The sequence below is a fragment of the Chaetura pelagica genome, unplaced genomic scaffold, assembly GCF_000747805.2.
Source record: "Chaetura pelagica isolate M959 unplaced genomic scaffold, ChaPel_1.0 scaffold418, whole genome shotgun sequence".
Classification (NCBI taxonomy): Eukaryota; Metazoa; Chordata; class Aves; order Apodiformes; family Apodidae; genus Chaetura; species Chaetura pelagica.
In genome coordinates, this window is record NW_009954232.1 from 837088 (window position 1) to 852546 (window position 15459).

General features: G+C 39.2%; 1 protein-coding gene across 1 annotated transcript in view; it reads left to right on the forward strand.

Annotated features, from left to right (window-relative positions):
* Positions 1-15459, forward strand: part of FAM171A1 (family with sequence similarity 171, member A1) — a 43560-nt gene that overhangs the window by 15576 nt on the left and 12525 nt on the right. The window contains exons 4-5 of the mRNA XM_010003619.1: positions 3684-3842; positions 9206-9382. Coding sequence (XP_010001921.1) covers positions 3684-3842; positions 9206-9382 — 336 coding nt within the window. The remainder of the gene's footprint in view (positions 1-3683; positions 3843-9205; positions 9383-15459) is intronic.

Here is a 15459-nt window from a genome sequence, read left to right on the forward strand (position 1 = left end):
ATTAGACAAAACATGAAACATTGTTTACCAACAGTATTCTACTAGCATAATGTAGTAAAAAACTTATTCTTATGCAAATGTCCTAATATTATGCAATTAACTTTAAAAGAGCAATTTTTTTCATGTTTACAGCTTCCTTTTTTCAAAAAAATGGGGGATGTTAAAAGGCTAGAGGGACATTTAACAGCTGAGTGACACTCATAAATTTCTTCCACATGATCTTACTCCCTTCAGTGAATTGATCCGAGGTGTTCCTAATATATTTAGATTAGAATAATGTAACTGATTCTGCTGGTGTAGCTAAAGAGAGGATAAAGGAAGAAAATAATACCCACAGTATTATAAGAGCTGGAATTTGAAGTTTCAGTGTTTCCCAGTAAAAACTATTTTATGGGACCAGCCCACGCTCCTTTTCTTGACAATTCTTTTGTGCTGAAACCTAAATGAAAGACAGCCTAGACATTGTACCAGCATTTGAATGGAGCCTCTCTAGTCTCAATCCAAAATCCTTTTGACCTACTTTTTCTCTGTTACTTCTCCAATTTATTTCCCAGTAACTTTGAGCTGCTTCAAAAGAGCTGATCAGGAATTACCTTAGTGCAAAAATGGGTAAAACAGAACTCATTATACCAGGAACAGACTGGGAACACTGGTGTTTGAAGCACCAAAGGGAAGAATGGCCTGGCTAGTACAATCTTACCAATTGCTTTTGAATAATTAAGCAAGCGACTTATTATGCAATTGAGAAGCTTGTCTGAGTTGATGCAGCTTCATTTCCATGGTGGCATCACCATCCACTGCTGTGCTCTGTCAGTAATTGCAAGGGACGGGGCTCGCCAGCCACGGGGTCATTTAAGTTATTTAATGCCAGCACAGTGACGAGTTGAACTTCAGTGTTCATGAATGGGAGCTGTACGGATACTCCGTATCTGCCACTGACATAAGAGCAATCAGAGCATTAACTGATTACACTTAAGATGTTACCTCAGACTGAACTCAGATGCTGGTGTGGTGCCACATGTCACGCATCCAGGATGGCAAGAGGTGCCTCACAGGAGCTCCTCGAGGTGGTTGCGTCTTCAGGTGTGCGCTGGCCAACTGGAGCCAGCAGCTTTTGAACCATGGCTGGTATGCTGATGAGGGGATATTTAAAGAATATAGCATCAGTCCTCAGAAGTCCTTCCCCTTATGGCACTCACCAAGTGCAGGGAACTCATATGACAGTTTTACACTTGAATGTGTTTGGGTTTATAAGTCAAAATTGGGTTTCTTTAGTAACAGAAACAATAAGCTACTCCCAGCAACAAGAGCTGGCTTGTTGAATAATACTCTGAAGCTGGTCTGCAAAGTCTTTTTCTTCATTTTAGCACTTTCAATTCCCTCAATACACCTATTCCCAGATATAAGCCCAGAAATACTCCGTGACTTCTGTTATAGGAGTACCTTGGATTATCCTATAAACAAGGTGGTGAGAGAAGGTGAAGGCCTTGGAATCTTCCTTTTTTACAAGCCTTTTCTTGGTAGCTCCCTGTCTTCCGCCTCTTTGAAATCTCTTATTGGGTCTGGGGAGACTCAATTGAGGAGCTGAGGGGTGACAGGCAGGTTTCAGGTAAATATCAATGAGTTTGTTAACTTGGGGTATGAGTTACCATCTCTGCATGGTTTTATTGTATGTACGTGCACTATCTACAGAGGAAGCTGTTTCTTCCACCTTAAAAATTGTATCTGAGTTGATTGCTGTGCAGATTTCCTGCCAGGTTTGGGTCTTGCCTGTAGAAATGCTTTGCTTTGCCTGTAGGATTTAGGAAACTAAGGCTGGCTTTCTGAGTCTTCCCTATCTGGTTAAAATTTGGCAGCTCACGGCTCTCCCAGTGCAACCCCTTTTTAATAGAAAATTCCAGAGTCTCCCCATAAACTACTGTGTTACAGACTCAGCAACAGTTACTTTGCTTTTAATTCGTAATTAGTTGAATCTTTCAAAATACAATACTAGTTCTTGGCAGCTCGAATAATTAATCTTAACCAGAGATTTAGAGAGCAGGAAATCCTACAATTTTACATTGAACTGTTAGTGATAATCCTAATGTCACGGTCTTTGTTGTGGGTTGTATTTTTTTCTATTGTGGGGGTTTTTTTGTTTTGTTACTGTGGATGCTTATCCCTGCAGGCTGTGGGAGCCCACTCAACAGTGCAGTCAGAGCTTCCTGAGTGCTTGAGCAGACCTGTCCCGAAGGTACAGCTTAACTACTGTGGTATTGCAGAGCACTCAGGAGAGATGTCTTCCCCAAGTTCATTGCAGTCAATTTATTTAGTCTTTTATGTTGTTCTCCATTTAAGCCTAGAAATTGGATAAGGGAGATTTCTTCCTGTTTCACGTGGGTGTTGTTTAATAACTAACTAGAACACTTAATGATACTGCCAGTCTTGAGAGCCTGCTGTAAATACTTAAATGTGTTAGAAATTTAAAAAGTGGTTTTATAGCTTTTTCTTGCAGAATTACCAAAGACATGACAGCTAAACAATGGTCTGCTCTATGGAGATACTTGCCTGCCTACATAGCAATTTTTGTTGGCCAATACAAAGTTTGTTCTGTGGAGTTTTATGTTTTCTCATGGCTAAAGATCCCGCTAGAAAATAACGCAAGAAAGAATTCTGGTCTCCTGGTTAATGACATCAGGAGTTACAAAGCTGAGGTGTTGTGAGTCAAGCTCTTTAATTTTTCTCGCAGTGAAGTTCTGTGTAACCTAAAAGTGCTGCCAAAGACTAGCAGGGAAAAAGATGCAAAGCTGCTTTGAGTTGACATCTTTGAACTGCATGGTCAAATGTGAATTGAAAAAAGAAACCCTGCTTGCCTACATCTTCTGCTCTGTGGGGAGTGTTCTGCGAGTATTTAAAATGAACTCTGGAGAATACAGTAGCTTTTGATTTAAAAAATAATGTGCATGTTGCACACAAACTTGCAGGTGGAGTCTTGCTGTGTGTTGCTAAACAGTATTAATGGTGAGCGTCCATTGAAAAAGACTATTGACCTTATAAACTGAGATGTAGATGAGACATTAAATGCCACAGTGCATGTAACAGTCTTAAATCATGTTGCAGCAAAGACCCTTCAATTAACACATAGTGATGTTGAAAAAAAAATGCTAAAACTGTACAAGAGAGAGGAAAAGAGAGAAATCTTACATGCCAAGTCGTCTGGTTCTGTTTAGGTGTGTTCTTTGAGTGGGAAAATACAGAAACTTTTCACCCAGGATTTGTCGCAGTGAATCTATTTATCCAGTGATTTAAATAAAAAGTTACTGTAATCTCAGTACTAGAGATTAACATGGCCAAAGTTAAATAAGAAATTACAGTAAAAGTTAAATATAGAAATTACACAAGTTAATTGAAACTACAGGTAGAATTGTCTCATAGAAAATCTTAGCATAGTCAGAAAAGTTTCTGATATTAGATGCCTTCACAATTTTGCTCTGTGATATGTGGAAAAATAATGTCCACTCAAAATAAGCCTAAACATACTGATTTTCTTATTCTTTCTTAGCAGCTTTCCAACATCTCTGTCCTTCTCAAGCTATTGCAATTTATAATGAAATAAATAATCTAACTTTAAATATTCTTCTGTAAATAGGAGCATCTAAATATTCTGCCCAGCTTGGATATAAAGTCACTTCTAATTTTTTTAGGTGCGCGGACTCAGCCACAAGTTCACTTTCAAAGAAGATCTGTGAAATTACCAGAAAACACTAGCTACAGTGATTTGACAGCATATCTGACTGCAGCCAGTTCACCCTGGGAAGTGGACAGTTTTCCTTATTTGCAGGGATTAGATGGAAATGGAACAGGTAACCCACTACTTCAGTTTTGCTCTGATTTTGTGTTGGTCCAGGGACAGACTTTTGACCATATAATTGTTTCCATTCCAGAAAACATTCCTTAAAATTTGGATTATGTGCTAGGTTCAAATGTCCACTAAAATGCTGTTCCAATAAGACAGAGAGCAAGTCTGCTATCTCTTAAATGGGTCCACTGATGATGAAGATTCCTTGGCTTTGGGAATACAGAAAAGTTTGTTACACTTGTAGTTTAGAGCTAAGTCACCAAATGTGTCATGTATGCACATACAAAAATAGAGACTAACATAAAGGGATAAAAGAGAATTTTAACTTTTTCATTTTTTTCTAAAAAGAAATAAAATACCTCCGTATCAGGGGTTTAACACTCTGTTGTTTCAGCTAAAGGTTGTTTCAGTACTTTGAATCTACCTTCAGCCAAAAATGTGTAAATTTTCTAGCACCAAAGGGAAACCAATGAAAATTCATTATAGAAACACAGTGTTAAAGTCAAAGATGCAATTCATTTTTATGACTGCAACTGCTTGCTAGTCTTGCACTTCTCTTTTAGTCTTAATAGAAATAATTTATGTTGTGTAGGCTAAAGAAAACCAGAAGAAATTGGCATAGAAATCTTCCAATACTTAAAATGCTGCTGCAAAAAGGAGAATAAAGTCTTCTGTGTCTGCATGGGAGTAGAAAGCAAGTGGTGGACTTGAAGTGCAGCAGGAGAGTTTCATGCTCATGGTTAGGAAACTCTTGCTATGGTGAGGATAGTTTAAACTGTAGAATCAATTGCTTGAGGGTGTTGGACAGAGTTAGAGGATCACCTGTCAGGATGGCATAAGCACAGCCAAGACTGCTTTGAAGCAGGCTGAATAGCCCCTTGAGGTCCTCCCTGCTGCTTCTCAGGATGCATTTGTTTGTCATGTGTTGGTCTTGGTGACTTTGAATGCAATGTCATCTGTGCAAACGGTAAGTACTGAGCTTGCTAGCTTTTCCTTCATAACTACAAACAAACAAACAAAGACCTTAAAGAAAATAAACTTCCTCTTCCCTGTGTCTGAATCTGAGTTTCTCCTTTTCTGTTACAATTAGAAATGTCTGCTGCTTTACTCCCTTTTGTCTGCTCCAATGAGTACCTCTCACCTTATCTCTTCATCTGTTATTTCCCTATTCTCATCTTCAACCTTCTGTTTTCTCTGGCTCTTCATACTCAGACACGATCAAAAATCTCTTATCTTTTTTAAAAGGAAAGGAATGCACTTGATCTTACTCATCTGTCTACTTCCTCATCTCCTTTCTTTTTGTCTTAAAACTCACTGAACAAACTGCTGACAATGTGTGTGGGATTCCTCTCTCCAAAATCTTCCCTCAGTACTCTGCAACCCACCTTCTCACCCTTGCACTTACATAGTGAAACAGGTCTTACCAAGATTTCAGATTATTAATTCCTGTAGCAACTACACAACGAGGGCATAATCTTTCTCCTGTTTTACCCTTTAGCCTCCTACAAAGCAGATGAATGCACTCTTGTTTTTTGAGCCTTCTCTATGCGTGCATGACGTGAACTTTTCTACTTGAACATGGGGGCCCTCAATTAGTCTTTTATTAGTCTTCAAGTAAAAGTATGTCGTGAAAGACCAAAATTACCTGCATACAAGTGGAGTTTAAGAAACTTGAGAGGAGCCTTGTTGTCTGAATACTGTGTAGTGTCCAGTATGGTATAGTACAGACTATAGGTACAGTACATGTGTATATGCATTATAGCATAGGCTTATCCTCTGTTTTTAGTAGAACCTTCTCCTCCTGTGGAAACATTAAACTTTAAAATCTTAAATTTGAATTTACATCCTTTGCTGCACATCTAAGCAACTCGGTGAAGATTTCACGTGGAAATCTTTTGAAGGAATAAAAAAATCAGATCACCACCTGCTGAGGATTTTTTCATATCTCTGTTCTCAAGAAAAGAAGAAAAGTACATACAAATTTTGGAATTGGGAAGCAACTTAGCATTTTTTTGAACGGTAAATTTTGGATTGTTCCTTAATGCTGCCCCTTCTTCCCTCTCTCAACATGTTTCAAACATAAAAATTTGAAGCATTTAGCTCCAAGTAGTGATAAGCTTGCACAGTGTTACCTCATGCTTTGTATTCATCACCAATGGGAATGCAGTAGGATTATTTTACAATATGTTATTCTTTTAATTAAACAAAGTTTCTCATTGTCTGCAAAAATGGACAGGGCTGGCCAATAACTGTTACTGCTGCTAATTTTGTAGATCCACTGTCTCATTTTATAAAGAGTCAAGTCTAAGTAACAGTGGATTTTCCTCTGAATATTTTTAGAGCGCTTTACAGGTCACCAGATGTCAAAAATGAAAATAAATAAATGAAAGCTGAAATATACTCAAGTTCATTACCATTTAATCTGTGTCTGTGCTTATCAGTTTTATAGCCTGTGAGAGTTTCATAAGCATTTTATTTTTTTTACATTATTTTAATGTACCTTCACAACCGAAAAGGGAAAATTTTATCTTTTTATTTAGCATTTACAAACTGTGCAAGATGACAACCTGCAGAATTTTTTTTTCTGGCCAGAGGTCAATTGATTTCAGAAACTTCTTCATCTAATGTAACTTGTTACCCCAGTACTGAGCAAAGTGTCAGTGCATCTGAAATAAAAAAGACACAAATGGTGTTTCAACATGAGAATGCTCCTTCTGGGGCTGAAAACTCATTTTTACAGATAGTAGGCAGATAAGCTTTGTCAAGACGGTAATGAAAGTAAAATTCAAGTATAGATATTTCCCTGCCAGTTCTCTCCTCTGTCTCTCTACTTGCTATGCAAAAGCTGTAAGGGGATGATATTGAGCATCATTGAAATCTGTATTATAAACATATTTGTTTATTTTTAAATTTTAAAATTTTTGTATATGTAATATGAATGGCAACCTTCCCCCACACCCTAACTGAATTTCCAAACCTTATTTTTCTGATGTTTTTTTTCTCTCAGTTACCAGTGTTGCTCTTTTATATGGGCATCTTCAGAGTGCCTTTTTTCTCAGGACTGTAATCACCCCGGAAGATATGCATCTGCCCCTTAGCTCACAGAACATCAAAGCACTGTGCATGCCCCTTGCCTGTGCTTTCATCCATCCTTGGCCTGTCAGCTGTGTGGCTGACATTCACCTTGAATTCTGGGGAAAATGTGCCTCAGAGTAGGTGCTATGGTAAATCAGCCATGTGCAATGTTATCTCAGTTTGACACCTCTTGCAAAATTCAAATAATTTAAAATTCTTAGGAATTCTTAGGAGTTTTGAGGAGGTTTGTCCTTTTTTCACTTTTTTTTTTTTACTATTTTAACCTTATTGTGCCTTGGTATAGCAAGGTGGCACACAACTGTTGGGTTCAAATGTGCTTTAACAAGCAGTTTAGCTGATGTAAGGCATCAGGATTACAGGAAGGATGGTACCCCACTTTCTGCCAGCCAGGCACCCCTGTTGCTTCTCTCAGGCTTGCCCCTGAGCAGGATGAGTGGCTGCTCAACCCCTGAGCCAGCACCAACGAGGCTCTTAGCCACAGTGTGGATCTGGGTGAGCTCAAGCCCCTTGTGAAACTGGAAACTCTCTCTTAGATTTAAACTAATGCAGCTATTGCTTGGAGCTCCAGCTGTCATTGGTTTTAAACCTAAAGCTTTTTTTTGCCCTGAATACATATATATATCTTTAGAATTTTTCCTGTCAATGATTCATTTGGTTAAATGGTTATAACTTTTTTTTTTTAAATGATGTAGTCATGAACTACTGTCCATTGGCATGCAGTTTCAACATAAAGAATAATTATTATCTTATGGAAACAAGAATGCAGCAATGTGTATCCTAATAATCTATTTAGCCTGGTTTATTTCAATGGAAGACCAAAGGAAATACATCCTGGTATTCTTAAACATGTGACTGATTATCCTTGCAGTGTCACTGCATGTTTGGATGTTTGTTAGTTATAATACAGGCTTCTAAAAATAAAGGCTTGTGAGGTATTTTTTTACTGTGATGAAGGCTGTGATACACATATCTATTTAGTTTAAGATGGATGAAGATGAGAAAATACATGTAGGAAATTTTTGCATGGCTTTTGTGATGGGTTGACCCTGGCTGGATGCCAGGTGCCTATCAAAGCCACCGTGTCACTCCCCTCCTCAGCTGCACGGAGGAGAGAAAATACAACAAAAGGCTTGTGGGTCAAGATAAGGACAGTGAGATCACTCAGCACTTACCCTCGTAGGCAACACAGACTCAACTTGGAGCAATTAGTTTGATTTATTACCAATAAAAACAGGGTAGGATAATGAGAAATAAAACCAAATCTTAAAAACATCTTCCTCCCCACCCCTCCCTTCTTCACGGTTTTAACTTTACTGCTGATTTCTCTGCCTCCTCCCCCACAGCAGTGCAGGGGGACAGGCAAAAGGGGGCTTACGGTCAGTTCATCACACATTTCTACTGCTGCTTCCTCCTCAGGGAGAGGACTTCCCCTGTCCTCAGGGGGAGAACTCCTTACACTTCCCCTGCTCCAGCATGGGGCCCCTCCCACAGGAGACAGTCCATGAACCTCTCCAACATGAGTCCTTCCCATGGGCTGCAATTCTTGATTAACTTCTCCAGTGTGGATTCCTTCCATGGGGTGCATTCCTTCAGGAACAGATTGCTTTAGCGTCGGTCCCCCACAGCATCAAAAATCCTGCCAGCAAACCTGCTCCAGCCTGGGCTCCTCTCTCCACACATCCATAGGTCCTGCCAGGAGCCTTCTCCAGTATGGGCTTCCCATAGGGACACAGTGTCCTTTGGGCATATCCACCTGCTCCAGTGTGGGGTTGTATACAGCCTGCAGGTCCATATCTGCTCCACTGTGGCTCTCCATGGCCTGCAGGGGAACCTCTGCTCTGGCACCTGGGTGGAGCATCTCCTCACCATCCTTCTTCACTGACTTTGGAATCTGCAGAGTTGTTTCTCTCACATATTTTCACTCCTCTCTTCTGACTGCTGCTGCACAGCTTTTCCCCATACTTAAATGTTACCACTGTCACTGATGGGCTCAGCCTTGCCCAGCAGTCGGTCTGTCTTGTAGCTCTGCCCCTACCAGAACCTTGCCATGCAAAACCAAGATGGTAGGTCTTCTGTCTTATAAATTTTCCAAAATTGAGTGAAAAATACAGGAGTATATTCTTGTTGTCATTAATTTTTAAAGGTAGGGAAGATTACTACTGCTATCCTTTTAAAAGTTTGTTGGTCAAGTGCTACGGTGTTGAACCACATGGGTTTATCTTGAATTCTGGAAAATACTGTAGTCACAGTGTTCATTCATTCTCTCGATAGGAAACAGCACGAGGTACGACCTCACCCCTGTCACTGCCGTCAGCGTTCATCTCCTCAACAGTGATGGGACTCCGGTCCCTGTGAATGGCCCCATCTATGTCACTGTGCCTCTGCCAACAAACAGCAACTTGAAGCACAATGCACATGTTCCAGCTTGGAGGTTTGACCAAAAATTTGGTAGGTAATATCTAATTGTGAGTCCCTAGGTGGTTTAATTTGTCTGAAACGAATGTCTCCGTGCATTTATGTTAATACATTAAGGTGTTCCTTGGAGTGTACAGAAATCTGTTTTCTGTCTGAAAGGAGACTGAGTTTTATTGATATATATATATGTACTATATATGTACTATATATGTATAAATAGTGCAAATAAACATGACTGGTACTGTCTGCCACTTCTAGACAATTTTTTTTTTGGTAAATGTAACATTTTGCAATAATTACATATTTTATCTTGAAAGAACTTGATTTCACCCAGAGACTGCGAAGCAGAGAGATACATTTGCTGCAGCATTGAATTAGAAGTCTGGAGAAATGGAAACTATCCTTATCTTTGCCACCAGCCAGCTCTCTAACCTTTGGTCCGTCTCTTGTCTCGAGCTCAGTTTCCTACCTGTTAGATAGGAAACATAATACTGACTTCTTTTGTAAATCACTTTGAGATTGACTTAATACGATCAAGAAGGAAGGTACACATAAATTATTAAAAAAAAAAAAAAAGTAAAATCCATTAAATATTTGGAAGGGACATAATTAATTACATTGATAAACTTAAGCTGTAAAATGCACTCTGCTTTTTACATTGCGGGATAACATTTGCTTTTCTGAACAGGAATTTCTCCAGAAATATGTGGTTTAAGATCTCTATTTTTGTTCAGGTTTGTTTTTTTCATTGGCAGCTGGTATACTGTGCTCCTTACACCTTCCAAGTGTAAAAGATAAAGGGGCGTATTAAGTGTTGCCCTGGTAATTCCCTTCCAGTTATTTCATTGTGCCTTCTGAAGTGCAAACTAGATGGTTGTTAAGGAAAATAAAAGAAAAAAAAGAAGAATGGAAGGTGAGAAATATGGAGGCTGTGAGGAAGAGAGGAAGAAAAATGAGTCAGAAATATGGATCTGTGTAGACAGTTGGTGGAGTTTCATCCCTGAAAGGCAAATGTTTTGAGTCAGTTTGTGATCACATCCAGAAATACAGACATGAGCACAAAACCAGTGTTTTGGAGGAAGGGAGGGGAAGGGCGAAGAGAGAGGTGAAGGAGGAAATAATATCTTTGCTTCCTTCCTGTCTCTGCTGAAAAAAGTGGTGTATTTTGTCAGAAGTTGGTTGCATTAGACAGTAAAGCGTAGGATTTAATGAAGAATAAATCTGAACAGTATATAAAATTGAATAGCAGAAAAAGAGTGCAATGAATGGATTTGGGGTTTCCTTTAAGTGTGCAAATGTCTCTTTTCTTCTGGTGCCTGAGCAGTGCATTTCACTACATTCTTCTTGGAACTGATTTTGATTTGTGATTCTAGAAACTATTTTCCCTTATTCAAAAAAAGATGGGGAAGACTGACTCACATTTATTTCTCCAGAAGAAGCAGTCAATCCCCAGTCCTTTCCATCAGCCATGTTATAGTTGCAGCCCGCCTCAGTGCTAGTTAATTACCGCAAGTAAAGCACTTCTGATTTTGATTATGGAGCTTTCTCATTTATGGCCAAATTTCCATGCCCCTGCCATGGGGCCACAAAACCTCTCTTACTGTGAAATATGGTTTATACTGTTGCATATAAAGAGCTAGTTACCCTATTGTGTGCTGTACATATTAGTACAGATCAGTACGGGTTAGTTAATTAGCGTTGCCGGCTTGAGGCTCCCCTGCCTGAGAAAAGTCCAACCTTGTTTGCTTCATGACATACTACTGGAGCACTTAAGTTATTGGGAGGGGAACACATGAGGACCACTAAACAAAATACATCTTTGTCAGGCCACTTAGCTTTACAAAGCCAAGGAGAAGAAGGTATTGAAGATGTTATGCTGAAGCTCCAGCTCTCACTTCAGCTGAAGTAAGCATCTTTTCGTGCAACCAAAGACGTTGAACAAAGATGCATTTAAACCCTGGTGCAGCATGCCAGTTGTAACAGAATTTTGGCCACATTCCAAATTAGAGAGGTGTAATATAGTAAGTAGAGCATCCACTCTTGTCTTGTGTGGGCTACAGCAGCACCTAAGGGCTTTCAAACTAGCCATACGTAGCATGAGCATACTGGTATCCCATCATTCCGCATCCCTGTTGTTCTTGGACTATGAAGCGAAGAGAATGGATGACTGGGATGGCTCCATGTTGGAAAAATCCTTAACTGGCAAATAAGTTGTTGTAACCCAGCTCAGTTCCTTGTCAGGATAGGACCTCTAACCTCATTATTCTGTTTTGTCTTTCATTTAAGGCCCTACTTTTTTCATTGCTAGTTATATTGCAGTCTCTTCTTAAGAGGTTTTCAGTGGCTTAAATTTTCAAACTTTTATCTGAAAATTGAGTGAATGCCAGAGATGGAAAACTATGACTGTATGACCAGGCAATAATGCAGTGCTTCTATCTAGCATATTAGCAGTACAGTGGGTGCTTGTTCGTGCAAGCCGTTGCTTTTGTTTAGAATCCATGTGGTTGTCATCATTACTGCATGAAGTACAATTTCTGCTCTAAAAAGCAGAAATACTTTTCACTTCTCCTCACTTAGAGGAGGGAGTGGAGAAGGGACAGAAATACTACAAATATGTTTTAATCCTTAGAATCTCCTTACGCATTTTGCTGAACTCATGATGTATTAATATAAACCCAGTAGAATCTGATTGAAAGTGCAGAGATTTTAATGGTTTCTACAGAAATTAGGCATATTTGCATATCATGGCAGCCAAAAAATTAATGGCTTTTTAGGATGTTTAGCATAAACAGTCTGTATTTTCATTACCACAGTTTCTGTCCTTGAGAGAGAACTAGGGACAGAAGGGGGAGAAGCAGCTCAGTCTACTTAAGGCTGAGGGTGGTTCCATTGACACTGATGAAACACACAGCCAGAAAAAGCAGACTGACATCAAAATTAGGCAATCTGCTGCATCTATTTTATACTGTTCCAAATGAGATTTTTCATTACAAAACAAACTTACTGCCTTGCATGCACAGCAAGCAGATTAAAGCAATACTACCTTTTTGAATAATTAATAAAATGAAGAGCAACTGTCTATGCCCTGAAGAAGTTTTAGGTTACATTAATATGTCCAGCCTTGTTCTTGTGTTGGAGATGTACTCCACTACCTTGTTCTGCAGCATTTCTTAGTGTTGGTAATAATAAGCACAGATACATTGATGTTCTGGAGAGTTATACACTAAAATGCAAGTTAAACATTCCATGCTATTGACATACCCATAGCTCTTGTGTTTCACACTAACGTGGGATAGAGGTTTTGTTTCACAGTACACACTTAAAGGTTTGAACGTAGAGAGATACGGATTCTCATTTTTGCAATCAGGATTGCTCAGTGGGATTTTCTGGGTTGTTGGCTTTTTTTTTGCCTTTTTTTTTTTCTGAAGTGCTGTCTTTTTTTTCTCAAAATCTGAGGGGGCTGAAAAACTTTTTTTTCTTGCTCCGTAAACAGATGGTTGGAATCATGACTTCCTCCCTGTATATTTGCCTTGATGTCAGCAGGATTTACAGCAATATAATTAATCTCTCTATTCTTGGACACCAGATTTCTGTCCAAGACTTCTTTCTATCCTTGTCCTCTTAAGTAAGAAATGAACACTACAGATCCCAGCAGAAATGAAACTTTGTACATCCTGTATCATTTCCAACTCCCACCAGCTGGACTGAATAACACAGCACTTGCTGGGCTGTGTTCTTCTCAGCCCCCATTTAAATGGTTTATGCTTTATGTTAAGGTGTCTGTTTTTCATTGGATTCAGTGAGCAAAACTGTAAGACCAACATTCTCCATTTTAAGTCCTCAGTTTCATCCTGTGTGGTATGGGAGGCATTATGTTGCACTTAGACCTCTACGTCCACATCTAGAGCTGTATGAAGGACTTTAAAATACTACCAAATATTCCAGAGTGGATAATAGGGAAAAGGGATGTATTCTTCAGTGACAATATTGATGCGTCTGCTAGTTTATTAATCCCACCAAGTAACAGGAAAATATTTTCAATGGTGTTTCCTACCTTGTTTGGCGAAGGACTCTGGAGTCAGTTAAAACTCCACCTTTTTACTCCTCTTTCTTAAAATGTGTTACTTCTTGTGCACTACCTGGACTGTTTCTCGGTTCTTCCTTCTTCCCAAACTTGGTTTATGTCTTTGACATGACCTTACTGTCTTTAAATTACTAGCTTCTTCATAGAGGAGGATGTTTCCCCAGTGGCTGAAATCTCAGCCATGTATTAATGTAAAGTGATGGCAGAATATGAAGAAGACTATCTTGGGGAACTCTTTTTATAGCTTTATAAAGCACAATACTTTATGTACCCTGCTGTGCTTGGTCAGTGCTTTCTGACTGCATTTCATGCCATAATAGATTTCTAAATACATTTGAAACTCTGGTGCCTATTTTCTGGGTGACGTCCTGCCTTCAGTGGTAACATTTCAGTTGATTTTTGTAAGAGTCAGAATTTCCTGATGTTCCTTCTCAGCAAAATGAAGATAATGTTTTCTGTGCTTAAGAGAAGTCATGAGGATATACTTATACATAAGCAGTATCAGTGCCTACTTAAACTTGACTTCAATACAGTTTTGCTGTGTTTCACAGAGGTGAAATGATGCTTGTTTTTTGTTCATAGTATTTAGAGAGAGTGACAGCTACTGTCGGGCAGAGAACATGTAAGGGCGTTACTGTACACCTGCCTGTCTAGTTCACTGCACATTATCTGTAAATAAGATGATTTGTTAAAGTCTCTGATTTAAGCTTCCCATGTGATAGCAACCATAATCCACCCAAAGAGAAAGTAGACTCATGTTTTCATAGGAAAAAAAATATAATTATTCATTTCTTGCTGTGAATTTGGTTAACTTCTGGTTGTCACAACATTCATACACTGCAGAACAGACAGAAAATAGTAATTTAACAAAAGCTTTTGTGGTCTGTTGCTTGATGTGACTCTGAGTGTGAGTACAGGCCTCTGAGCTTGGGTGGCTGGCCTACATTTGGACTGCAAGCAGCTGCCCACATTGCCTGGGACTTCATGCCCTTCTTCCTGGGATTTTTTTGGGGTTCTACATATGAGAAATGGACATGTTCAGAAGAACATATTCCCTGCCCCCAAAAGTTAGAATTTAATATAATCAGATCTAGAAAGTTAGGTTCTAGATCAGATTCACTGGTAGCATGGGAGATTTCTTTGCAAATTGCAAGGGGCAGCCAAGCCTCCACAAAGTTCATAGCTACAGTATTTCTGTAGTTTACAAGGTCCTTGACAATGTGATTTTTACTTCCTTTTTATCTCAGCTGTGAAGGTTAAATTGCTCTGAAAGACTAAATATACTGAGGAATACAGATTTTTAACTAACTGCTCTGAAAGAATTTAGTATTTTGTGTGTTGCCATAGAAATGGCAGCTACCAAACCCAGCTTTTTACCATGTACAATGTCTACATAACAGGTGCAGATATCATTGCAGAGTAGTTGACAGACCTCAGCAGTAAAAGGAAAAGAAGTTCTTCCTCTGGTGCTTCACAGTGTAGCTCACTGAGGTATGTTCTCACTGTCGTGATTCCTCTGGAGAGCTGTAGTGGATCACAGGAGGCAGTAGTTCTTGTCTATCAATATGCATGTTGGTTTTAAAATTAATCTTGTGGCTTATACATGTGAAAGTTGTGTGAATTGATTGTTGGATCCTCTCCCACCTCATATACCTTTGAGTGGCATTTGTGGCAAAGCAGACACGATATGGCATGATGGTGGCACTTCAGAAGACATTGAAGGAATCAGTTTGGTGCCAAAATGTAGAGACAAAAGCAAATAATCAACTATTATGTAGCCAAGGAAGTAAAACTGGAAACAAATAGCATGGCTGCTGTGACCAGTTTTTAATAATGTACTATATGCTGTATCAAATAGATGGCCCTGTAGCTCCACCTATAGAAGGGATGCAGTAGAAGGTGGGAAGAGGTGGACCTTAACATTTCAGAAGTGGAGGAAAGACTATTGTCCTTGTTCAGTTGCCTGAGTTGGAGAGGTATTGGAGATTGGTGGAAATAGAGACAGGAGTGCAAAAAGCAGGACTGT